The sequence below is a fragment of the Erpetoichthys calabaricus genome, chromosome 1, assembly GCF_900747795.2.
Source record: "Erpetoichthys calabaricus chromosome 1, fErpCal1.3, whole genome shotgun sequence".
In the NCBI taxonomy this organism is placed as follows: Eukaryota; Metazoa; Chordata; class Cladistia; order Polypteriformes; family Polypteridae; genus Erpetoichthys; species Erpetoichthys calabaricus.
Genome location: NC_041394.2, coordinates 297828246 through 297855151, shown reverse-complemented (window position 1 = coordinate 297855151; position 26906 = coordinate 297828246). Strand labels below are relative to the sequence as shown.

The 26906-nt window shown below is 40.2% G+C and overlaps 2 protein-coding genes across 7 annotated transcripts in view; both read right to left on the bottom strand.

Moving 5' to 3' along the window:
• Positions 1 to 26906, bottom strand: part of syt1a (synaptotagmin Ia) — a 1226547-nt gene that overhangs the window by 580871 nt on the left and 618770 nt on the right. The window lies entirely within an intron of this gene.
• LOC127528947 (uncharacterized) lies at positions 4232 to 6433 on the bottom strand. The gene is made up of 2 exons (XM_051930795.1): positions 4330 to 6433; positions 4232 to 4257 (listed from the first exon to the last, which is right to left on the bottom strand). Exon 1 carries the CDS (start codon positions 6431 to 6433, stop codon positions 5693 to 5695), a length of 741 nt encoding a protein of 246 aa, XP_051786755.1. The 3' UTR covers positions 4232 to 4257; positions 4330 to 5692.

Below are 26906 nucleotides of genomic sequence, written 5' to 3'. Positions count from 1 at the left end.
TTTGCTAATATCCTTCCTATGTCTGTATGGGATTACACCTAGGCACTCTGATTTTTTTCCCAGTTCCGTGATGATGTGAAGGTTAGCTGGCAACTCTTACTTGGCCCCAGTACCAGGAGTGTCAAGGTGTTTATATGCATGCCCTGTGATGGACTGGTGCCCTTCCCAGGGTTGTTTGCTGTCCTGTGTTTGGTTATGCCAAGGTAGGCTTTAGCCATCTACAGAAATGAACTGGACCAAACAACTTCTTAAGATATCAGAAAAAAATCAAATAGAAGACATTTTATATCACATTATTACTAAAACAGACTTTGCCAATGAAGCTAGAAGAATGGCACTCTGGAATAACTTCGTTATGAGCTCTGCAAAAGACAAAGTCGTGGCTTTTCAGAATGTGCTCTAAATGGTAAGCCACCAAAGAATAAGGTCCTCAAGATCTTACCTTCTGGAGAAGCCATCAGAGTGCCTTACAATATTAAGTCAGAGCTTTAAAATATCCTCTTTAAGCCATACCAGCTGCTAGAGTTAGGGCTGGGCAAAACTGTAAGTGGAATAACTTCATTTACTTAAATTGCTTAATGAGCAGGAAAGTTCAAACAGCTTATATTAAAGTTTACATGGCTCTAATAAAATTACTGAAAAACAATACTGGAAATAAATGGGCATAATACAACAATTTTTAATTTATGACTGTCTGTCTAAATTTCATGGTTTAAGGTAGACTGAGTCCCAGATACACAACAGATCTCCATCCCCTCTGCTGCACTTGCAGTTAATTCTTCATTGGGTGCTGAACTGTTCATGAACACAGAAACCTCATCCAAGCGTGGGAGGATGGCTGACAGTATTAAAGCATGGCTTCATATTAGTGAGACAGACAGCTGGAGGATGAAGAGAAATGGTCAAAATGAGCAAAAAGGTCAGGAAGTCAGTCAAGTAAATAACAGATACAAAGGAGCAGGCGAATGCATTGTCAAAAGTACAGGCAAGATGTCAAAATACAAATGAGTAAAAAGTGGCAAAAGTGCAGTTGAAAATCAAAGCTAATAGTCAAAAACATGAAAAGGCACCAAGGTAAGGACATCAAAAACTCAGCCTGTTTACATATACCAGTATCTAAGGAAAATTAACCCAGATAATAGGTTGCTAAAAGTGAAGGCTTTACAGAGGCACAGAGCTTATTGTGGTTCTGTCTCCCATTTCCAGAGTCCTGTACAGAGTTTGTATGTTCTTACGGTGTCAGCATGAGTTTTTTCTGCTTCTTCTTGGACACCCCTAAAATTTACAGTTTTGGTTGACTGGTAACTCTAAATTGGCTTGGTGTGAGCAGCTGTTGGATAATGAGTGTTCTCCTTGTTGGACTGGAGCCATGTCAAGGGTGACTTTTTCTGTTTTGTGCCTAATGACATCTGAATAGGTTTTGGACAGCACTTCTGCCTAATGAATGCAGTGCCCTGGATTCAAATCCCAGCCTGTCACTGTTATTATGGAGTTTTTCTTCAGATGATCCAATTTTCCATCAATACCCCAAAGACTTACACTTTAGGTTGACTGGGAATACTTAAGTGGCAATGTTTAAGTTAATGTGGGTATGTATGGGTTTAACAATGCTCATCTAGAGTTTATTCCTGACTTACTCTTCATGATACAGAAACAGATTCCAGCTGCCATGACCCTGTATTATATTATGGGTGTTTCAGAGTAATATAATATAATATAATATAATATAATATAATATAATATAATATAATATAATATAATATAATATTGTAGCGACCTCCGTGTCAGGTTCGAAAAGAGAAGAAGCAAAAAAAAAAACAAAAACAGACAGACATAGTAAAGTCTCACAAAAGTTTTACTTGAACAATCAAGAAAAAGAATATAATATAATATAATATCCATCAATCAAACCATCTATTTTCTAGTCTACTGTACCTGTCCAGTTCATTTTTATGGGATAATAAAGTATAATATCTAATATATAATAAAATGCTAAGTTCTGTGTGTGTGTTTGTGTTCTGTCCCTCCAAGCAATTTCATTTGTCAGTTTGGCTTTGGTGACACAATCGGGAGAGGAAGTGAGAGTGTGAGACACATGAGCAGTAGTAAAGGCACAGGAGGTGTGCTGAGAATCACCTTCAAAGACAAGAAGTACAAAAGCAGAACAGAAGGCAAGCAAGGCACCTCAAAATGACTATGATTGAGAGCAGGTTTACAGGAATGTGATTGAGATAGGAAGTGCTGGTCAAGGCAAGTTAAGGCACACAAGGATACTGAGGAAAGGCACTGAAGGTACAAATTGGGCATGATATATCAAATATTTTTAAATTTATTCTATTAATTGCCTTTGGCTAGGAACATGGCTAGTATTATAAAATATAATATAACAGGGGTGTCCAACTCTGATCCTGGAAGGCTGTAATGGCTACAGGTTTTCATTCTAACCATTTTCTTTTCCTGTGTCCTTAATATGGGATTAATAAAGTATCTATCTATCTATCTATCTATCTATCTATCTATCTATCTATCTATCTATCTATCTATCTATCTATCTATCTATCTATCTATCTATCTATCTATCTATCTATCTATCTATCTATCTATCTATCTATCTAATACAGTATCTGAAAATAAAGAAAAGTGAAGTTTTTGGTAGTGTTGATCTGGTGTTACGCGAGTCAATTCATCTTTGGAGATTCACGACACATGGCAATAGTGGCATAACTGATGATCCCTCAAAATGCAGGCAATGTGCCTCATTTGGGACTCCATGAGCAACCATTCGATTGACACAGAGTCAAACCAGTGGTACCCAAGGAGTCTCCGAAGAGACACAGTACCAAAGGGTCCAGTCTTCTTCTCAGGTCACTGGATAGCATTCATGTCTTGCAACCATATAGCAAAACAGGAAGCACCATGACTCTAAAGACTTGGACCTTCGTCCTTTTGCACAGATATCAGGAGCGCCACACACCCCTTTCCAGTGACCTCATGACCCCCCCCCCCCCCCCATGCTCTCCCAATCCATCTACTGACTTCATAGGTAGAGTCAACAGAGACATGAATGTCACTGCTGAGGTAAATAAACCTCCCAACGAGGTTGACATTCTCTCCAAACACAGACACACTACTGACTGCTTTGCCCAAGAAGTCATTAAAGGCCTGGATCTTTTTTTTTTTATCCAGGACATTTGCAAGCCCAGACATACAGTAGATTCCTTGCTCAGCCTCTGAACATCCCCAACCAGTGCCTTTATTGACTCCATGAAGATCACAGCATTGTTGGCAAAGTGAAGATCAGTGAATCTCTCTTCACCAACAGATACCCTACAGCCACTGGACCCCTCAACCCTGCCCAACACCCCGTCCATGCAAGCATTGAACAGAGTAGGAGCAAGAACACACCCTTGATGAACCCCAGAATCAACTAGGAAAAATGCAGAGGTTCTGCCTCCACTCTGTACAGCACTCACAGAACCAGTGTACGGGCCGGCCATAATATCTAGCAGCTTCAGGGGGATACTGCGAATTCTCAGGATGTCAAAGGACAGCTTGATCAATTGAGTTGAATGCCTTACAAAAACTCTGGTGATGTTTGTGCTTGATAAGAACCCTCAGTGCCAAGGTGTGGTCGATGGTAAACTTCTTAGGTGTAAAAACCAGACTGCTCCAGTAGCTGGTAAGTGAGTAAGTGATAACAGATCCTATTAAGTATGACCCTGGCAAGGACCTTACCCGGCACCAAGAGCACTGTTATCCCCCTGTAGTTGCTGCAATCCAGGCGATCACCCTTCCCTTTCCAGATAAGCACAACAAGTCCTGTTTTCCAGTCGGTTGGGATGACGTCCATCTCCCACATGGAAGCAAAGACTGCTTGCAATACCAGGAGGTCAGCCTTACCACCGACCTGGAGAAGTTCACCTAAGATACCATAGATCCCTGCAGCCTTCCCTACACTCCACTGGTTCACCACCTCTGCATTCTCAGTGAGATTGGGTGGTTCACAGCTAATTGGAGGATCAGCCTTAAAAACCAGTCAGGGGTCAGGGTGGGTGATGGAACGATCCTTATAGATGACACTGCAGTTGTGACCCACTGGGCTGGCAACTTAAACAGCTGTTTAAAGCTGATCCTCCAGCTAGGATGTTGGGTTAGGATGTCGGACATCTCTATGATCTTCTTCTTCTTCTTTTGGCTGCTCCCATTAGGGATTGCCACAGCAGATCATCTTCTTCCATATCTTTCTGTCCTCTGCATCTTGCTCTGTTACACCCATCACCTGCATGTGCTCTCTCACCACATCCATAAACCTTTGCTTAGGCCTTCCACTTTTCCTCTTCCCTGGCAGCTCTATCCTTAGCATCCTTCTCCCAATATACCCAGCATCTCTCCTCTGCACATGTCCAAACCAATGCAATCTCGCCTCTCTGACTTTGTCTCCCAACCGTCCAACTTGAGCTGACCCTCTAATGTACTCATTTCTAATCCTATCCATCCTCGTCACACCCAGTGCAAATCTTAGCATCTTTAACTATGCTACCTCCAGCTCTGTCTCCTGCTTTCAGGTCAATGCCACTGTCTCCAACCCATATAACATAGCTAGTCTCACTTCCGTCCTGTAGACCTTCCCTTTCACTCTTGCTGATACCCGTCTGTCACAAATTACTCCTGACACTCTTCTCCACCCATTCCACCCTGCCTGCACTCTCTTTTCACCTCTCTTCCACAATTCCCATTACTCTGTACTGTTGATCCCAGGTATTTAAACTCATCCACCTTCACCAACTCTACTCCCCTCATCCTCACCATTCCACTGACCTCCCTCTCATTTTCATACATGTATTCTGTCTTGTTTCTACTGACCTTCATTCCTTTCATCTCTAGAGCATATCTCCACCTCTCCAGGGTCTCCTCAACCTGCTCCCTACTATCGCTACAGATCACAATGTGATCAGCAAACATCATAGTCCACGGGGACTCCTGTCTAATCTCGTCTGTCAACCTGTTCATCACCATTGCAAATAAGAAAGGGCTCAGAGCCGATCCCAGATGTAATCCCACCTCCATCTTGAATGCATCTGTCACTCCTACTGCAGACCTCACCACTGTCACACTTCCCTCTTATATATCCTACAATACAACTCTTACGTACTTCTCTGCCACTCCCGACTTCTTCATACAATACCACAGCTCCTCTCGAGGCACCCTGTCATATGCTTTCTCCAGGTCCACAAAGACGCAATGCAACTCCTTCTAACCTTCTCTAAACTTCTCCATCAACATCCTTAGAGCAAACATTGCATCTCTGGTGCTCTTTCTTGGCATGAAACCATACTGCTGCTCACTAATCATCACCTCACTTCTTAACCTAGCTTCCACTACTCTTTCCCATAACTTCATGCTGTAGCTCATCAATTTTATTCCCCTGTAGTTACTGCAGTCCTGCACATCCCCCTTATTCTTAAATATTGGCACCAGTACACTTCTTCTCCACTCCTCAGGCATCCTCTCACTTTCCAAGATTCCATTAAACAATCTGGTTAAAAACTCCACTGCCATCTCTCCTAAACACCTCCATGCTTCCATAGGTATGTCATCTGGACCAACGGCCTTTCCATTTTTCATTCTCTTCATAGCTGTCCTTACTTCCTCCTTGCTAATCCGTTGCACTTCCTGATTCACTATCTCCACATCATCCAAACTCTTCTCTCTCGGTCTCTTCATTCATCAGCCTCTCAAAGTACTCTTTCCATCTGCTCAACACACTCTCCTCGCTTGTGTGTACGTTTCCATCTTTATCCTTTATCACCCTAACCTGCTGCACATCTTTCCCAGCTCGGTCCCTCTGTCTAGCCAATTGGTACAGGTCCTTTTCTCCCTCCTTTGTGTCCAACCTCTCATACAACTCATCATACGCCTTTTCTTTAGCCTTCGCCACCTCTCTCTTCACCTTGCGCCTTATCTCCTTGTACTCTTGTCTACTTTCTGCATCTCTCTGACTATCCCACTTCTTCTTTGCCATACTCTTCCTCTGTATACTCTCCTGTATTTCCTCATTCCACCACCAAGTTTCCTTTTCCTCCTTCCTCTTTGCAGATGTCACGCCAAACACCCTTCTTACTGTCACCCTTACTACATCTGCTGTAGTTTCCCAGCTGTCTGGTAACTCTTCACTGCCACCCAGTGCTTGTCTCACCTCCTCCCTAAACTCAACCTTGCAGTCTTCCTTTTTCAACTTCCACCATTTGATCCTTGGCTCTGCCCTCACTCTCTTCCTCTTCTTGATCTCCAATGTCATCTTACAGACCACTATCCTATGGTGCTTAACTACACTTTCCCCTGCCACCACTTTGCAGTCTTCAATCTCCTTCAGATCAACTCTTCTGCATAGGATGTAATCTACCTGTGTGCAACTTCCTCCACTCTTACACATCACCCTATGTTCATCCCTCTTTTTAAAATATGTATTCACCACAGCCATGTCCATCCATCTGGCAAAATCCACTATCCTCTGACCTTCTTCATTCCTCTCCTTGACACCATACCTACCCATCACCTCCTCGTCTCCACTGTTCCCTTCACCAACATGCCTATTGAAATCTGCGCCAATCACCACTTTCTGTCCCTTGGGTACACTGTTCATCACTTCATCCAACTCACTCCAGAAATGTTCTTTCTCTCCCATTGCACACCCAACTTGCGGTGCAAATACACTGTGATACGCAGCCCGGACACACACAGACGGAAACCATATTATAGTCCACCACACGTTTATTAAACATAATAAATAAAGTAAAGTGCACAAACCCAGTGCACAAAGCACCAATCACCCCTTCAAAGTCCTGGCCACAACACAATGCTTTTTACAGTCTCTGGTCCGCCTCCACTCCTCTCCAGCACGCTTCGTCTTCTTCCTCCCGACTCTCGCTCCTGACTGGAGGGAGGCGGCCCCTTTTATGTGCCCCGGATGGGCTCCAGGTGCATCCTCAGGACTTCGGTAGCCACACCCCTGTGTGGCGGAAGCTCCCAAGGAGAAGCCGGAAGTCCACCGGGTGCCCTCAAGTCTCTTCCCCCCAGCACTTCCCGGTGTGGCGGAAGTACTGAGGGACAATGTTCCCAAGGCATCGGGGCGCCCCCTGGCGGTGACCACGGGCCCCTACAGGGTTGAGCTTCTAAGCTCCGTACCCGTGGTCCCCAAAGCCACCAGGGAGGACGCCCCCTCATGTCCTGGAGGAGGCACAAGCCCTCCTCCACTCCTCCTAGGCGTCCCGGCCGGCATGGACACCCGCCGGGCACCACAACACTAACAACATTCATCAACACACCTCCAATTTCCAGCTTCATAATCATTACTCTGCCTGACACTCTTTTCACTTCCAAAACACTCTTGACATACTGTTTCTTCAGAATAACTTCTACCCCATTTCTCCTCCCATCCACACCATGATAGAACAATTTGAATCCACTTCACAATCCACCTGGCCTTACTCCCCTTCCATTTAGTCTCTTGTACGCATAATATACCGTCTTTTTCCGAAAATAAGACACTGTCTTACTTTCTTTTTTGGTCCAAAATACGCACTAGGGCTTATTTTCGGGGGAGGACAAAAATAAAAGTATATTTATATATTTTTATTTAATATTTATTTATTTTACACAGAATACAGAAATTAAAATTTATTCAATTAAAGTCATGTCATCTTCTTCTGGAACATCGTCATAAATCAAGATTTACACCCCTGGAGTCTTCCACAATTCCCTTTTTGTACTCGACGGAATAGCTCTTTCGTTTTGTACTCATTTTAACTGCGGTTAAAAATTATTCACTTTATAAAAAATAAAATTACGTATGAGGAAATAATCAGACTTACAAGACTGAAATGAACAAACATTGTATCTGCACTGTCGCTCAATGTAGACTGCTGCCTTAACGAACAATTATTTATAGTGTGCGCCAACGACACGTTTCGTCGCATTCCGCATATGCATGCCCCCCTCCACCCCCTCCCCACCTCATTCGACCATACTCTGCGATACGCGCGACGCAGTACAACACAGCAGAGCAGAGCGGACACAATATTTACGGAATGTATTCATGCTGCCTTATGTTGTATTTTTAAGATAAATTCCAAGAATTAATTTGAAACGAACTGTAGAGGTAAACAATGAATTTCTCGGAATATTTTATTTCAAACATTTCTCTGAAATACGAGTATTAGGGAAGCTAAACATACTTAATAAATCAACAGCATTTTTTAACGAATTCTTTTTTTCACATTATTTTAACTAGGGCTTATTTTCGGGGGAGGGCTTATATTACAAAAAGTTCCGAAAATCTCGATAGGGCTTATTTTCGGGGGATGTCTTATTTTCGGAAAAAGACGGTATCAACCTTCCTTCTGTAACAGTAGAGGCCCCTATCGACCTCTTGAACCCTCAGGTACCACTCCAAACACTGGGTAAAATTACAATTATTATTTATTTTATAATAATAAGTGCACAAAGCACCTTCCACTCTACACTAATATAATACAATAATCAATAATCAATCAACAATCCTCCTCTCCCAGACACGTTGCCACCCTTCCACCCAGCTCAGCTCACTCGTCTGGGTTTTCCCAGAGTCCTTTATAGTCCCTGACCCGGATGTGGTTCCAGCCCTGCAGTCCATGAGTCCTCATCACTTCCAGGTCAGATTAAAAGTCCTTTTCTTCAACCCGAAAGCACGTCATTCCTTCCGGTCATGTGATCAGGACGCACTTCCGGGTTATAGGGCACGTAGCACTCTGCAAGTCTCCCTACAGCAGCTCCTGGTGGTCCCCATGGTATCCAGCAGGGTTGTTTATAAAAACTACAATGTCCATAAGGCCCTGCTGGAATTCGGGGAACTTCCATGCTGCTTGGAGGGCTCCATCTGGCGGCCTGGAGGTGTGGGCCGGAATATTTGGCCGGCCATCCCTCATACTTCTCTCCATCATATCTGCTAACTCTCTCCCCTTACCAGACATACGGCCAACATTCAAAGTTCCTACCCTCAGTTCCACTCTCTTTACTTTCCTCCTCTCCTCCTGCCTCCGGACACGTCTCCCCCCTCTTCTTCTCCTTCTTCTTCTTTGGCCAACAGTAGCCCAATTTCCGCCAGCACCCTGTTGGCTAACAGTATTGGTGGCGGTCGTTGTTAACCTGGGGCTCGACCGATCCGGTATGAAAATTTGTATTGTTGTCCATATTGGTTTGGCAAAATTTTACACCGCATGCCCTTCCTGACATAACCCTCCCCATTTATCCGGGCTTGGGACCGGTACGAAGAAACATACTGGTTTGTGCATCCCCTGTGGCTGGGTTGGACATCTCTCTGATAATATAATATAATATAATATAATATAATATAATATAATATAATATAATATAATATAATATAATATAATATAATATAATATAATATAATATAATATAATATAATATAATATGGTCCTGCAATGGACTTGTGCAATTCTTATACTAACTGCTAGGAAAAGTTTCAGCCCTCCACAAGCCCTCCTTGGATTAAACAGGTTTGACAATGTTACTTTCTTTAGATCTACAGTATTTAAACATATTTTCATTGACTTATTTAACACAATGTGTCCCCACACAGGTTAAATGGCTCAGGGTCAATTAGTCTCAGTGACATTGTGCAGGAGAATGAACGTGAGACCATCTGCTGTCCAGTTCAGCTCAGCCACTAACTGACACTACCCAGCCATGGCTAATGTAATCTATTATCCATTAAAGTTACAATGAAATTGCCGGCATGGTCAGTAGAGACATAAGCTACAGCTGAGCTGAGCAGGACAATGGAAAGAAAACCATTCGCATCACCACCAGCAAAAACAGACACATGAACCATAGACTAAGGCACGTTTACAATTTGTTAAATTATTTTTCTTCCACTAAATACTCATCCATCCCTCCTTCCATAAACCTCCTCAACTCAATTTAGGATGGACCTTATTCAGGTTGGATGAACCATAAGGCAGTACTTCTTCAAAGAGAGTGCATTAGTTTCTCCTACATACCCATCCACAAACACCCAGATAATGCTACTTGCAGACATTAAAGTCTAGCTGTTAACACTATGACAGAATACTCTGTCTCATCATCTGTTATTCCACAACCATAGAAAGCAATTGAATTATGTATTTAAAACATGTAAATTTAAGATGAAAGTAGTAAATATGCAGTAACTAGACAAGTAATCACCTTAAACTAATTTTGAGAATTCATAAAAAACATATTGTAGCAGCAAATGACATCTTGCAAGTAGATCTCTAATTCTTCAAAGATACACTTAGCCAAAATGTTTCTTTCCATCTGTTTGAATTTATGAGTTACTTATAAGTTTAATTTAGCACTGTGAATTATCCATCTGAAAAGTTAAGGGTGCTCAGTTCTTAGTCTCTTTACATATTAATGTGAATGAGCCACGATGGCACAGAGTGCATATAGCTCTGGCACCATTATGACTCTGAGCTAAAGGAAAGCTTGACGTTCCAGAAGTCAATGAAATTCTACGATGACATTGTCCAGGTGTCCGTAAGTTTAAAAATGTGCATAAATGACCTACCGTGAACTGAAAGGGTGTCCACTGGATGCCAGTAAAGCTTTTTAGTGCCACACAACTCAGAATAGAGTTGAGAGGATAAACAGAATTAAAAGAAACATTCTCCTCTTGTATATTTTTTATAACAGGATTTTTTCTATGTAATCTTTGAATGGATAAGCATGGAATGGATTTTTGGGTAAATACGTATGTATATATTTAAATATGTTGTTAAATGTCATAGCGTCATCCACGTGTATGACTTTACAGTACATACAGTATAGACTGTACATTCTTCTCAATCAAGAAGCCAGGAACACGGTTAACTGAATCAACTTTAGGGAATGAAAGAAGCCAACTGTCATTTATAAACTGCTCAGGCAGACACATTTATACAAGCACCATCAGCCAAAACAGATGTTCCCTTTTCCCTGTTCAGTTGCTTAAAAATTGAACAAATCAGGGTACATAGTCCATAGACTGAGTCCAAGTCTGTCGGCACATCAATCCTTTGTTACTTCCTTGAACATTTAAATATGCACAATTAGCATAAAAGCGTGAAAAATAGAACCTATAAAAAAAAGGATGAGTACATAATAGAAGCAGCTTCTGTAATGCTGCTATATGTCAACTGTCTGTACACACTTCAGGAAAAAGAAAGCAATGAGAATGGACATAAACTCAAAACAACCATATGAGGAGACACAAGATGTTGGCAAGGAAAATGAATGAATGAATGTAGAAAAAGGGCAAAAGTGATAGGGAGTTAGAATAATGATGACCAACAGAACTGGGAGAAACATAAAATACTCCACTTTCATTTCTTTTAAAAGCTTCATCAAGCTGTATCTAAAATTGTAAAGAATTACTGACTGTCTTAGTAAGTCCACTCTGAAACATGCTGACTAAAATGATTCAGTTTCAATTACAATATAAAGCTGGTCAGGTTGTATTCATGCTGACATGTATGTTATACACAGGGGATACAACAGAGTCACATTCACCTTGCATTCATATCATTCAGTCAGTCTTTATTTAATATAATGCCTTTCACAGCACTCACCATCACCAAATGCTTCACAAAGCTAACAGGCATGCAGCACCAAGTAAAGCACAATAATGAAATCTGTTTACTACAGTACATAATGCAAGAACAAGACAAATCAGTATGAAATCTGAAGACACTATGGTCCAGTTATATGGCTGACTTAAGATGGTCTGGAAGGTTTTACTGGCTTAGATGGGGTACGTTTTCTAGACTGTTAGGATATGCAGCTTTGTATTTCAATAACATAATTTTGAGGATACTTTAATATTGGAGCAGGAACTGGTTTACATAACCAAGCCAAATGGTGATATATTGATTGTATTTAGTCCTAGTCAAATCTCTCGACATATTATTTTTAAGAAAAAAAAATCCTATCTGAAGCAATTCTTATTCATTCATCCATTAATTTATCCTGTTCAGTTTGACTTTGGGATTGGGTTTAAATCATTCTTTAATTTAATATTATTTATTGTATCAGTATGCTGCTGCTGGAGAATGTGAATTTCCCATTGGGATTAATAAAGTATCTATCTATCTATCTATCTATCTATCTATCTATCTATCTATCTATCTATCTATCTATCTATCTATCTATCTATCTATCTATCTATCTATCTATCTATCTATCTATCTATCTATCTAAACAAGTAGCATTAATTTCAAAGGAAAAACCATCCTATATATAGCTGGAAATCACAATTAGTTTCAATTAATCAGTATTCAATTTAGGCATTATCCATGTCACTTAAAACAAAAATTACAAAACTATCCAAAACATATTTGTTCCATTTCAAAAACATGGAACAAAAAACATGCTTTGTAAATAATGCAGGGTACTGAGAAATTAATTCATACATTTATTTCTAGTAGGATTGACTACTGTAATGCAGCAATTACTGGCTTTTTAGATCATTCTTTAAGCAGCCCTTTGATAGTTTACAACGCTATTGCAAGAAATATTATAAGAAATATAAAGTACAAACACATAACTCCAATTCTCAGTTTCTTCCACTGGCTCTAAGTTAAGCTTAGAGCTGATTTCAAAATCCCCCTTCTAACATATTATGCCTTAAACAGCCAAGGCCATGCTTACTTATCTGAACTTATCATTACTTGCAATGCAGACCACACATTGAGATCACAAGATGCCAGCCTACTTCTGAGTCCAAGGATTAATAAAATAACTTTGGGAAGTTCAGCTATTAATGAGAAGTAGGAAGTGAGATCTTTTAATTTTATAGGGTCCTGGAGTTGTGGAATGACCTGCCTGAATTTTTAAGACAAACTCTTTCAGTCTCAGCTTTTAAATCTAGGCTCAAGACTGGTTATTTTAGTCTAGCACACCATGACTAGAGCTGCTGATTAGCTCTGTATATTGCAGCTCTGTTTGTTAGTCATTTGTACAAAATATGAGTAATACAATATTTATTAACAATCGCTAGCCATCTGCTTTTCTGTTTCTGTTCTCGGTATGGCACTTGGAGCCACTACTCAATTGCAAAGCTGCTCTCATGCCTCTGGAGAAGTTATATCAGATAAAGGAGCACTGGACCCATCCGATGGAAAGATTTTCTCATCAGATTGGATGGCCAACACAGGCTTCATTACAGACTGCCCAGAAGGAGGTAAGAGTCTAGTAGGCCGAAGTCTCCAGGACTATGACTATGTCTAATTTTGTCTTTGACTTTCTCTGCAATAACTGACTGTGGGCCCTCTGGAGGTTTATTTTATTAGAAGATGCTGCTGACTGGAATTTACGTTTTTCAATGATTAATGGATAGACAGATATTGTTGGTTTTCATATATTTTAATTGGTTTCTACTTTGTTTTCCTCATGTTTTAACAAATTTCTGTATTTATGTACACTAATTATTTATTTAACAGTTTGTAACATTTATATTTGCACTTTAACCAAGGATTTGTCACAGTGCTTTGCATCTCCACTCAGTGAAAAGTCCTATATAAAAGTAAACTGAATTGAATATATTATACATATATCTGTAAATTTTAAGCTCACTTAACTTAGTTCTGCTTTCTGGCCTAATCAAGCCTATCCTGGCAGCACACAAACCAACAACCAATCCAGTAAGGGACACTAGTATTTATTAGATGAACATTTATTTTTAGACCTGCTAAATTGAATTCAGGCTCACTAAGATTGAAGTAGGCCCTTTCAAAAGCTTTGAGCACAAGGCTCTGGAAAGGTGTTGGGATTGGTAACATGAGAATATCTTAATTTACTATATTATAAAAAGCACTACAGACCTTGAAGAGTGGACCATACCATACAATTTTCTAAGCCCGCTGAATCCTGGGTTGTGGGTTTATGGAGCCTATCCCAGCAAAGACAGGACACAAAGCAGAAACAATCGCCTGGACAGTGCACTTGGTTGAATATATTCAAACACACTAGGGCCAGATTTGTGTTGCCAATCCACCTAATCTACATGCCTGGAGATCCTGGAGGAAACTAATGCAAACACAGGGAGAAGATGCAAACTCCATACAGAAAGTATCTGGGGCACAAACCTTTCACTCCTTAGTGCTACCACTGTACCACTATGCCACACAAGTGAACCATTTAGATGCTAACAAAAATGGCTTATTCAACTGAAGAAAAAAAAAACAGATGGATCAAAAATTTCATGTTATATGACCCCATATAATGGGTAATATGGGCTAGAAAATAAATGCAAACTTCATGCTCAAATTAAAATAATCCAAAAAAATGTTGTAGTCTGCTAAATTGCTTCATTTTGAATCACTCTATCTACTAAATCTAAGGTGAAATCTCATGTAGCTAGCTAGATAGATAGATAGATAGATAGATAGATAGATAGATAGATAGATAGATAGATAGATAGATAGATAGATAGATAGATAGATAGATAGATAGATAGATAGATAGATAGATAGATAGATAGATTACAAGACAAACATGTAAGGCTACAGAGCTTATTGTGACTGCAAGAAAGCACAATGGCATTGTATAGCTGCAACCAAGTACCTCTGACCTTTGCCCTATAATCATTGTTTTGATCGACCACTGGGGCCTGTTTAACACCAATCATTCCTATAATTGCTCCAGACACAGTTGTTTTCTTTAGCTTGGCCTGGAACAATCAGCTGGGATCTCATAACCTCTCAAGGGTAAGCCATAAGAACACCTGTATTATATACAGTGGAAATGGACTAAATATGGCCAACTCCTTTTTTTGGCACTCGAAACCTATGATTTAATGAATCAAATTAATTAGTTGAAATCATTTATTATTTCCTTAGATTCAAAACTGAATTTTCTGTTTTTTTCAATTTTCATGTTTGGTAAAAAAAAACAATTAAATGAGTGGAAACTGTGGTTTAAGGATTAGTTACAGTATCCTTGTGGGAAAAATAATCTGAGACTAGTTTTTTTCCTTTTAGTATTGATTGCTGTGTTTTCAAGGGACAGACACAAGCTGTCTGAAGATCTACCACAATTAAGCAGAGCTAATTAATTAAGCCATGCAAAACTTCCTTGCATCCACTTATTTCCTACCTCTCTTAGCCAGTTTTGGGCACCAAGGATGGACAAAATGTCCTCTCCTGAATTTGCATTTCAAACATTACTTCCTCTTTCTCTTAAGCACTGCAAAATTCACCTGTTAACTATGATCTGATTGTGACCAAGAAAGACATTTCATTTCTGTTTTGGGGAACAAATGATTGAACAGTTAATCTAAAATTAAGTGATGCCATCAAATGAAGGATGAATTGTTAAAATGATGCTTTATTCTTCTGGAAATCCTGCTAACAAATGGTTCAAAGTTATCAATACAGCATTGTGTTTACAATTGCTGCTGCCCAGGTCCAAGTGGCTTTATGGAAAGTCTGAATGTAATTGAATAGATTTGTATCCCACATCCCAAAAACATGCAGATGATGTTGACTTTTGATTCTGTAGTGTGGGTATGTGTAAGTGTGCCCTGTGACAGACTGGCATTTTATCCAAAACTGGCATCCATCTTGTATCTGATTTTGCTGCGTTGGGCTCCAGGTCTGAATACAGGTGGTTTAAGTGGTATGGGCATGTCATGAAAGGAGAAGTAAACAATATGGAACAAAGAATTATATATATGGAGGTGCCGAGATGGAGGCAAACAGGATGATCAAAGAGAAAGTGGACTAACTGTGTGAAGGGGGACCTAAAGAAGAAAGGTGTATCAAGCAAGGAAGTATAGAACAGATGAGAATACAGCAGGCTGTCAATATAGCGACACCACAACAAAGTGGGAAAAGCTTTTGAAGAAGAAGAGGGCTCCTAACCTGATCCAAAAACTGGGTTCAGAATATGTAATATAAGTTAACAAAAATGCAGATGTTAATACTATCCCTACTCTCTCAATTCATATTTAATTAAGTAAGATTACAGTAAGATGTGAGTGCTGCAGGTTTCAAAGCCCAGTCAGTCAGTCAATAGCTAAAGAAATGTCTTTAGGCATGTGTGAACTGTGATGAACTGGTGTATCATCCAGGGCTGGTGTGTTGTATGCATTGATGCAATGCTTCTCAATAAATGAGTGAATTCTGTCTATATTGCCAAATATATTTGCATGATATTTTGTTATTATTACTTTATTGTTTTGTTTCATTATTACTGTATGCTGTCATGCATTTGTGCCCAAAGTCTGCTTTTCAGGCTCATCAGTGATAAGCACAACCAATCCAGGATACAAGAGAGCACTGTCACTGATGGTGTCTTCTCCTCTTTCTCCCACAGCCCTAAGAAACCGCCTTCCATTCAAGACGCTATAAAGTCAAGACAATCCCGGCAGGGGTCATCTTATTCCAGAGAGAGTAGAAAACACAGAACAGCGCTCCTGCCCAAATATCGCTCTCTCTCCAGAGCATTGAACTATCCCTAGTTCTACCTTTGTCTGTTGTTGCTTTTTGCGTTCTGTTGTACTTAAATGTACAATCAAGTGCCTGTTTGTTTTGAGACTCTACAGTTATTAAAAGGGGTAACCCGGTTGGAGCCTCAACATTTCTGTTATGGACATTGTGTTCCCTTGGTTGATGACAGTCTGTAAATGCATAAGGCACTCTGCAATGGGAAATAAGCAGTCTATACAATTAATTCAACTGAAATGAACAGAACCTGTATGTAAATAAAAGAAAGGAACTCATTTATATACTAGTTCTAATGATCTGGGTAATTGAGTGAAATTAGTGCATTATACTAACATTTTTTTTTCATAAAACAAACATGTTGTTTTATTCAAGCCAAACCGTGTAACATGAAACAATTAGGCAAATGAATATGCCATGCAAAACGAGCGTTTCTGTTTACTTTCAACCAGCATCTAATTGGTTTGTCTATCTGTGCATTCTTTAAAGATTCTCTCCAAGAAAATAAAAAGCACAAATGAATAAAACATAGTTTTTGCGACTTGTGTTCTGCTTCTTTTTATAGCTTTCTTTATAAGCTAAAGTGTCCCTCTTGAGATTTAATCAGAATCAGCCATATGACAGGAGATTCACTGCATTGGAGTTCAGGCAGAATCAACCAAGCAGACCTGTTCTCCTTAGGCAACTGGCACAGAGGTGAAAGACATGAAAATCGGCTATGGCAATACACAAATAACCTTGTTGTGTAGCCGTATAGCATTCTAATCATGCATATGCACAGTTCTGAAACTGAATTACAGATGATGCTCTCTTTTAGCTCATCAACAAAGGTACTATAAACAGTTACTTCTGCAGTCTGCAGGCTATTTGTTACTATGATGAAGGTAAAGGAAAAAAATCACAATTTTTAAAAAAGCTCTGTGTTGAGTGGAGGTTGATTTTCATAGTGTGTCTCCGGAACATGCAATAGTACAGAAGTCTGCAAACTTTTCCAAATTAACCGTCAATTCACAAGCATTGGAAAACAGGCATACCAATGGACAATAGCATACTGTTTTTTCCACTCATATATGTACTGTTAATGGCAAGTTAAACTCATGTTAATTATTAACGTATTGACTGGTGCACACACAAATCATATTTACTGTTACTGCGCAGTAAATTGGACTTTCAGTGAAAACCTGTCCTTGTCTTTCTGGGCTTAGCAGTGCTATGTCCGGCCTGTAGGGTGTTCATTTCAGCTGCTTCTGAATCATCTGTTCTGAGATGGACTTTACACCGTCTCTGGGTGTGAAAAAATCTTTTTGCACATATAAGTGGATCCAGATGCAGAGATTAATACAAAGGCCACCTTTTTCAAATATGAGAATTTGCCAGGCAAACTCTTACATTAGGCCCATTAGACCACAATGGATGCTGCTTGGTCAGGGTCAGTGTTTTCAAGGATTTTGCTGAATTCTGTGAATTTACATGTTCACAGTGGAGATGTTCTGAGCTCACTCTGCTGCATTTCAAACTCCTTAATCCCCATTTGCTACTTATTCGCTCTATATTCAGGGTTACTTCTTGCTTGTTAGTGCAGATCTGCGTCCTATCTTTTTATTTTTTCTTGTTCTTCATTACTCAATTGCCTTCTGCAATTAACTAGATGTTCAGCATATGTCATTACTCTCCTTTTTATGTCTGTCATAATGGTGGTTATCACTTGGTTTGGTGATGACTTTGTCATAAACACATGACCACAGGCCACTTTGTCAACCATTATTTATGTTTAATAATGACGTATGTTTGATGATCAATAAAGACAATACTTACGCTTGATAATGCATTCTGAATATGGATATTGTGGTTTTATTATAATACCACCAGGTTGCTGCCATGTAAATGTTTTTGATTTTCCAGAACATATAAGGCTATATTCACGATTTGTGTGTTTCAGCATCTGGTCTTCTTATTCTTTCTGATTCTTTGTCACTTAATCTCCTTCTGCAATGTGCTTGACTGTCGGCAGAAGCCACTCCTGTCATTTTCCTTTCTGCCATTATAGTAGTTATCACTTGGTTTCTTGATCACTTTGCCATAAACATACAGCTACAGGTTAAGGCCACCAGGTTGCCACTACCTATTTAGTTTAATTTCCAAAACATATCAGGTCATAAACTTTCGATTAAGACCAAGATCAAGGTTCTAGCCCCAGTAGTTCACAAGTAATTGCATAACAGATGGACAGGTCTTAGCATTTTATATATAAAGACTAGCCAACCCACGGCGTAGCATATGCCACATAATTATGTATTGATGGGTGAACACTTCCTGAAAGACACAGTTGTCCAAATGGGGTAGGTTTGAGGATACGACTGTAGGTGAATGAAAAGATGGAACTCTGGAGAGGGCAACATACAATTGTCCGTGACTCAAAACTGGAGGACCGCCATCGCGCCTCCACCTCCCAGAGCGAGGGACGGGGCTGGACAGCGCTCGGGCGTGGAGGGCAGAACGGGGGGAGAGGGGAAGGATACCCATTCCGCCCCCTCCACCATTCTAGTCTGCTGATTTCTTAGTCATCTCTTAGTCATCGTTCAGTACACGCTGCCTGCTCATGTGCCCGCCCCCAACTCCTCACCTGGGTCGCACCTGTGAGTCACATTGACTGTTCATTTTCCAAACACCGCCTCAGTCGCTTTTGTCTCTGCTAAAGTCCACATGCACCGGTGAGCCACGTTGACTTATCATTGTTCTTTGCGGTTCCGGCTGCTTTTCTATATATAATCCACCAAGTCACCCGACCATGGTAGTAGCGACGGGGGGGTGTGTACAAAGGGCAGGGACTTAATCAGTGCGAGCGTATGACCCGCACTTACTGGGAATTCCTCGTTCGTGGGGAACAATTGCAAGCCCCGATCTCCATCACGAATGGGGTTCAACGGCTTATACGCCGGGTAGACACACGTTGATCCATTCAGTGTAGCGTGCATGCAGCACCAGACATCTAAGGCAATCACAGACCTGTTATTGCTCAATCTCACGTGGCTAAAAGCCACTTGTCCCTCTAAGAAGTTGGACGCCAACCGCTCTTTTGTCGCACAACTATTTAGCAGGAGGGAGTCTAGTTCGTTTTCGGAATTAACCAGACAAATCGCTCCACCAACTAAGAATGGCCATGCACCACCACCCACAGAATCAAGATAGAGCTATCAATCTGTCAATCCTCTCCATGTCCGGGCCGGGTGAGGTTTCCCGTGTTGAGTCAAATTAAGCGAAAGGCTCCACACCTGGTGGTGCCCTTCCATCAATTCCTTTAAGTTTCAGCTTTGCAACCTTGCCACCCCCAGGAACCCAAAGACTTTGGTTGCCCGGTTGGCTGCCCGGCAGGTCATGGGAATAACACCGCCGTTTCGCCAGTTGGCATCGTTTATGGTCGGAACTATGACGGTATGTGATCGTCTTCGAACCTCCGACTTTCGTTCTTGATTAATGAAAACATTCTTGGCAAATGCTTTCGCTCTCACTCGAATTGTTGGTGGGCGGGGCTCTGTGAGTTGGTGGTCGTGGCTCTGTCGTGTGTGTGCCATGGTTGGCTGCTTAGTGAATTGTTGGTAGGCGGGGCTCTGTGAGTTGGCAGGCGTGGCTCTGTCTTGCGTGCGTCTTGCTTGCCATGGACTTAGTGAATTCTTAAGAGTTGGTGGGCGTGGCTCTGTGAGTTGTCGTTGTATCCCATGGTGTTAGAGTTGGTGGGCGGGTCTCTGTAAGTTGGCAGGCGTGGCTATGTTGTGCGTATCCCATGGTTGTCTTGCGTGCCCTGTCGGCCGCTTAGTGAATTATATATATAGATACTTTACAGGAGACTAAATGTGTTAAAACTCATATACTTTTGCTTTGAATGGTATATATTGGTTTTCATATTTTCTTATTATTTTATGAATTTAAATACATACAGGCAATGATGTACATAAAATACATGTAATATTGTTTTATTGCATAATGCAAAAAGATTAATACATCTGAAATATTTCAACTTGTGTATAATGCCGTATTATTAATTAACATTTGAACTATATTTCTTTTTGTGCGTATATTGTTGACTTCAGTATGAACCCACTGGGTGTTCAATTCAGGGTCAAAGAAGGCCAGAGTCTATACTACTATATGTGCCCGAACTTACATTAGGCCAATCTAGTATAGTAAAAAAACTTAACCTTCACATCTTTAATGATGAGGGTGGTAAATCAGAGTAACCAAACTAAAACCCACACAAGGAGAACATACAAACTCTACATAGACAATGAAAAGATCACTGGATCTGTGAATCAGGAGCACTAAGCACTGTATATTGTCCGTGAGTCAGTCAGTCATTATCCAACCTGCTATATCCTAACACAGGGTCATGGGGGTCTGTTGGAGCCAATCCCAGCCAACACAGGGCGCAAGGCAGGAATAAATCCCGGCAGGGCGCCAGCCCACCGCAGACTATATATTGTCCTATGAGCTAATTACAATTGATAAGTGTTCATTTTGTATAGGGTTTTTTACCGAGTAAAGGCCCAGGGAGCTGTAACAAGTTCACAGGCAAAATGCAGTTTCTTTAAAGTGGTAGTTGCTAATTACATAAAGCATAAACATGAAGGAACAGACATTTAACACACAGTAAAAGAAAGCTGTTCCAAACTGCATGTTTGTGCAAAGCATCTGTTTCTTTCAAAAATATATTGGTCTGTGTGTTACACATATGTAGAGGACTTTGACTTATGAATGGACTACTGTATAAAAGCCTGTGTACTCATTTTTTGGTTTGAATATGAATATTGGCTTTTTATTTATGTAATATTGGTTTATTTTTAACTATACTTGATGTACATTACACAAACTATCAATTTGTGTTTGAGCTATATTGGTTTGTATGCCAATATAATTGGTTTGGATATGAATTATGTTGATTATATTATTTTTTACATTAACTGTAAGTGTATTTTTTATAGTACTGGGTACACTGCTACCAAATACTGTATGATATAACTATTGTTTTAACATGTGCTTATTATTGGTTTTATGTCTAAACATTACTGGACTGCACTGTATGCACCATTAGTACACTACTATTAGCTTGTATTTGAATTATATTGCTGTGCCTGTACATGCATTCTATTGGTCTATATCAGTATTTCTCAATCTTTCTGGTGTTATGACCATCTTTTTCCCACGCAAGTCTCTTGGCACGGCCCCAGTCAGTGAATTGAGTGCAAACATCACAGCACAGCACAGAGTGCAATCCTCAAAGCAGCAGCCCAATGTGCACCCCACTGTGACACTCTACTATTATAAACAATACCAGCTCAAGACCCACTAGGGGCAGCTTAAGAAACACTGGTCTATATGACATGTTTTCTTTATGTATGGAGGTGAGAATTTCACTGTGCTCTGTGCTATAGGACAATAAATTGAATTAACTATGCATGCCATTGCTACTATTTATTTTACTTGTTTTTACAAGAGCTACACTGGTTTGATTCTTTTGGTGCATATATGTATTCTCTTCAGGACAAATAGGTATATGATCAATTTTACTTTTAGACCATGAGAATATCTATATTTTTGCATCAACGTATGGGCATAAAACCATACAACAATGTGATTAAATAACATCATAAGACTGATTTTGCATATGTAAAGTGGTAAAGGCCTGCTACAAGATGAGCATTCAAAAGTTTGAATTATAACAGAATAGAGATCCCTTTTGGCTAAGTGATCCATTAATGTAGTGGAAGGCTCCTTTAGATCCTAGTTTGTGTCCATACACTTAAGGTTGTTTGCCATATAATAACTGACACAATGTAAAAAAACTCTACATTTAAAAATAAAACAACAAAAAAACCATCATAAAACAAAAAAAAAACTATTTTCCCTTGCAGAGGCTTTCAAGACACGTTCAGAAAAATAAGCTTCAACCTATGAAGTACTTTTATAGTAGTCAGACAGCTGTGAATCATAAATCAAGAGTGGGTTTGGAGACTCCATTATGTTGTCATGATGCTCATTATAAATTAAACAAATTGCACAATAAAGATAGCTAGTGACCACATTTAAAGAGGTTTGAAAACAAATATCAATGATATTAGCGTGGCTCCCAAGCAAAATGACCTCTTTTGAGCTGTGGGGAAGGGTGTAAAATATCCTGTTCCACTGAATACCAATTACACATTGACTAGAACATGAAAATTAGTCATTCTAGAAAGGAAAAAATAAACACTGCAAAACATTTCTCTCTCTGTCAGTTAAGTAGCCATCTGGAAGTGGCAAATGAGCAATATCTAGAAAACACGACATTCTTTATTTGTTCTTTGGACAGAAGGAAGGAGAGATAAAGTAGTGAAACTTTGCTTACCCTACGTGGTCTGACACTCCTCAGCAGGGCATAGTGCACATGCATCCACTTACACATAGGAGCTTAACTTGGCTGGTTTTCACTTGGCTAGTGAAAAGACAGGCTTTTTTCCAAGGACAACCATCACCTGAATGAGTCTAACACCCTCCTCATCATCCCTTATCATGCTCCTAGCCTATATGTTATCTCTGACAATTGCGCTGCATGTGCGCCTAGCTTATGTACTCTTCACAGCCCCCTGCATCACATCTGCCCCATATACCTGCGACTAGCATCTGTCATATAATAGATGCTCACTATGAAGTACACCAACTCCCAAACACCATGGTCACACCAGAGGAATACCGGGATGAAGAACAACGGGCAGCAGGCATGCTTCTCACATGAGGGTTCCCCTGAATGGAAACACTCTACCACACCCTGTCCACCCCAAGCCCAACAACCCACAGCCACTGTTCGCGTGCATTTAGAGAATAAACTGGTAAGTGATCAGGTGCCCTTTTTTATTATAAGAATGATTCAAAAAATTAAATACAAATGGGGTGAAATGCTTGGGGTGAAGTTGGGCCTACTGCAGTTTGTCTATTGAACAAAAATTGGAGTGGAAGATGCATATTGGAGTTTTTACACACTCAACAAAGGTGGCAAGGTTAGTTCAAAAACATCTACACTTTAACAATGTTCAACCCCTTCTCATTTGAACTCCACAAAGTGACACCCAGGATGTTAACCCAGTCTCCTTTACCACCATGCCGCATGTATTATTATTCATGTTTGTAAATATCGTTTAATTTAAATGTTAATTCCTATGTATCATATATACCTGTATGTAAGCTACATTCCTTTCTGTGGGTGGAGCCCCAAGAGGCTCGTCCATGATGACATCATTGCGGAGGGACTGCCCCCTGCTTTTTATATTCAGGTACCAGAGCATCATTAAGCATTTTAGACTTGTGAGTATTGTTCTCTTTAGGGTTTTCTGGTTTTTGTCTATTGAATTTTGATATTGGTGTATGCATTTGGACTTGTTTGTTTTGGATTACTTTTTTAGGTAAATCTAGTTTGTTTTGTTCTCTTTTCTGAATTTTGACAATAAATTCGTTATTTACAAAGATTTGTCATTGACTGCGCCCTTTAAGCCAGAGGTTTTATGGTTTCCTCTCCCTTGAAAAGCATTCTTGTGTTTTTGGGACATTAAAATGTATTTTGAACTTTTTTTAGCCTGAGGCTCATTTTGGGCCTATACAACTCTTCAAGCCTGCCTTTTGAGTATGGGGTATTGCTGGCTCAGGTAAGGCCTGTTTCTGAGGTTTTGTTTATTTAATGGCTTGTTCCCCTTTATTGTCATTTTTATGCTATTACACCACAACAGTATAACGCATAGTATATTCCTGTCCTCTCTGTGTGTGCAAGTGTGTGCAAATTGAGCCGTAATCTAGGATTAAACATAAATTATTATAAACAGGCTGTTAGGCGATCTGGTTTTTATCCGCTGACTTCACATGCTTTCTATTTCATGCTGTATATGATACTTCCTTTAGACAAGTCATTCTAGCAGCAGAAGCTGATGTTGCCTAGGAGTCTGGACTTTTGCTTAGACATGCAATTCTTCCTCCACAGCTTTTTCTTTCAGCACGCATTATGAAATTTTTATTGTAACGCTATGTCATACATAAAGTGGGCCAATTCTGCAGCTGGATGGGATAATTGGGCATTCTATAAATAGGTGGCCATTTCACAGCCATTAGACCCATTTTAACTGAAGTATGTGAATGAATGAGGAAACATGAAAACTCTCAGTGAGAAATGCAAGCAGCTTGGGTGAGTTGTTGAATATCATGAAAGATGTAAGTTCAATATACAATGTGAGCGAGAGGCCTTAAACCTAACTACGTAGACCACAGCACAGCACAAATCACTACTGAAACCCTAAAGCTTACAGATGTACACTGGGTGATCCACATGTTTTCAGCGGGAACTAATAAGAGAAGCACTAGTAAAAGTAAGAAGTTTAATTTTTTCACATAAACGCCAAGAACACTAATACGCTTGTTATAATGCACAAATTAAAAAAAAAATGTTTTTTCTTGTTTGTAGAAGTACTCTTCTGTAACTGATTTGATGTCAAACTGTATTCCATGGATGTTGTGATATAGACGCTTGGTTGCCGCTGACCCGACACAGAGGCATGTGTAAAATAAACAAAAGAACTTTTAATTTCTTCTTCACCTGTGGGGCACGTCTTCCCCGTGAACCCCCACAGGCACAACACAGTCCCAAAATACAAAGAAAAATCACCCCAAATCACACTCTTCTTTCCACACCTCCCAGGGCAGCTTCGTCCTCCTCCTCCTGACTCTGGCACCCTGAGTAGTGGCTGCAGGCTCCTTTTATAGCCCACCCGGAAGTGCTGCAGGTGCTCGTTGACCTACTTCTGGCTGCTCTTCCGGGTGTGGCTGCGCTCCCGCCCAGACGGGCTCGTTAAGCCGTGCAGCTCTATGCAGCTCCCCCTGGCAGAGACCACGAAGCCCAACCAAGATGAGCTCCGATGTTCCACGAAAGTGGCCCCGATGCAACCTAGGGGTACTGCCAACAAAGGTTCTGAGGGACGTAGCATGGCTCCCATGGCTGCTCCCCCAGATCTAGTGACACAGGGGCGTCCCTGCCGGGCATGGGTCCCAGCTGTCCGCCACAAGGTACATCACCAGACTGGAAAACAGGTGACAGTAACACAGGGCTAGGTCTTTCAGGACAGGGATAATGTGGCATCAGGCTACAGTTTGTCAGCCTTTGCCACTCATGCATTGTTCCTTTGCCACTTTCTCTGAATAAGCAATGAGAACTTCAGAGTAAATCAGTATAACACTGACAAGTTTTGTGTGTATTAATGACATATCCATGATTCACCATTAGGTATGAAACCCTTTTAAAATTACTGCCAATACAACTTCATTGCATTCAGCATCACTGGGACAGTATCATGTAAAAGGAAGACAGCATTTCCGGATTCTCTGGACATCAGTCTGTGACAGAGAACTTGTCTAATTTAGTCTTAATGAGCTAATCAAAAAATGCCAAACAAAGCCATTGTTAGAAGACAATAAGCACTACTATAAAAGATCCATCCATCCATCATTATTCGCTGGAGGATTACAGGGAGCCAGTGCCTACCACAGCATCAACAGGTGCAAGGCAGCCATTTATGGTACAACACACTAATGTTTGCACCCACCCAGTCCTTAAGGGCCACCTTAGCATCATTGTTCCAAATAATAATTGGGAAGTCTGGTCTGTGTTTTGTATAGAGTATCAAACCTGTATAAAATTACATTCATCTACCATGTTTGTTTTCATCCTATTTATGTAAAGTGGTGTAAACATTTTCAGTAAAATTATTTAACAAGCAGTAAAGTGGGCAATGTTGCAACTAATAGGGTACAGTTACTTACTGACCACAATCGTAACATCAGATTATTTTCTTTTATAGTTGTGGATAGGCTGATAAACTACACTAATGGCTGGTGATGCTACAGATTTACCAGGCAGTTGCTTCATGTAAGCTTCATGTTTAGGATTAATATTCACTGCTGTGCGCCCAAATGCTATATACTGACTTACTGTTTTGTTCTGGTGTCACAATTGTTGACTAAAATAACTAGACCATCCCAACACAGACAATAAAGACAAGATGCCTCCATCCCTATCAAAAAAAATAAGCTGCATCTGAGGCTTTCCAGAGACATACTGAAATGCTTAGTCCAAAAATGGTATCTTCAAAAGGATCCATTAAATCCCAAGTTGGAGAATGAGTTGAGCATGCTAAGGAAAAAATTAATATTATACAGTTCCTTTTTAAAAATGATATGCAAAACTGTCATTGATAGCAATCATTTCAAATAAACCAATATACTCTATATTTTTAAATCAACTTCACTTGAGTGGCTTTCATTTTCTTGAGCTAGGCAGTTTGTCGTATGTGTCTGATTGCTCAGCAGCAACTTCACCAACAC

What these genes read in the sequence shown, in the direction of transcription:
- LOC127528947 (XM_051930795.1), bottom strand. Translation starts at nt 6,433, where the DNA reads ATGTGTAAGAGTGGAGGAAGTTGCACACAGGTAGATTACATCCTATGC.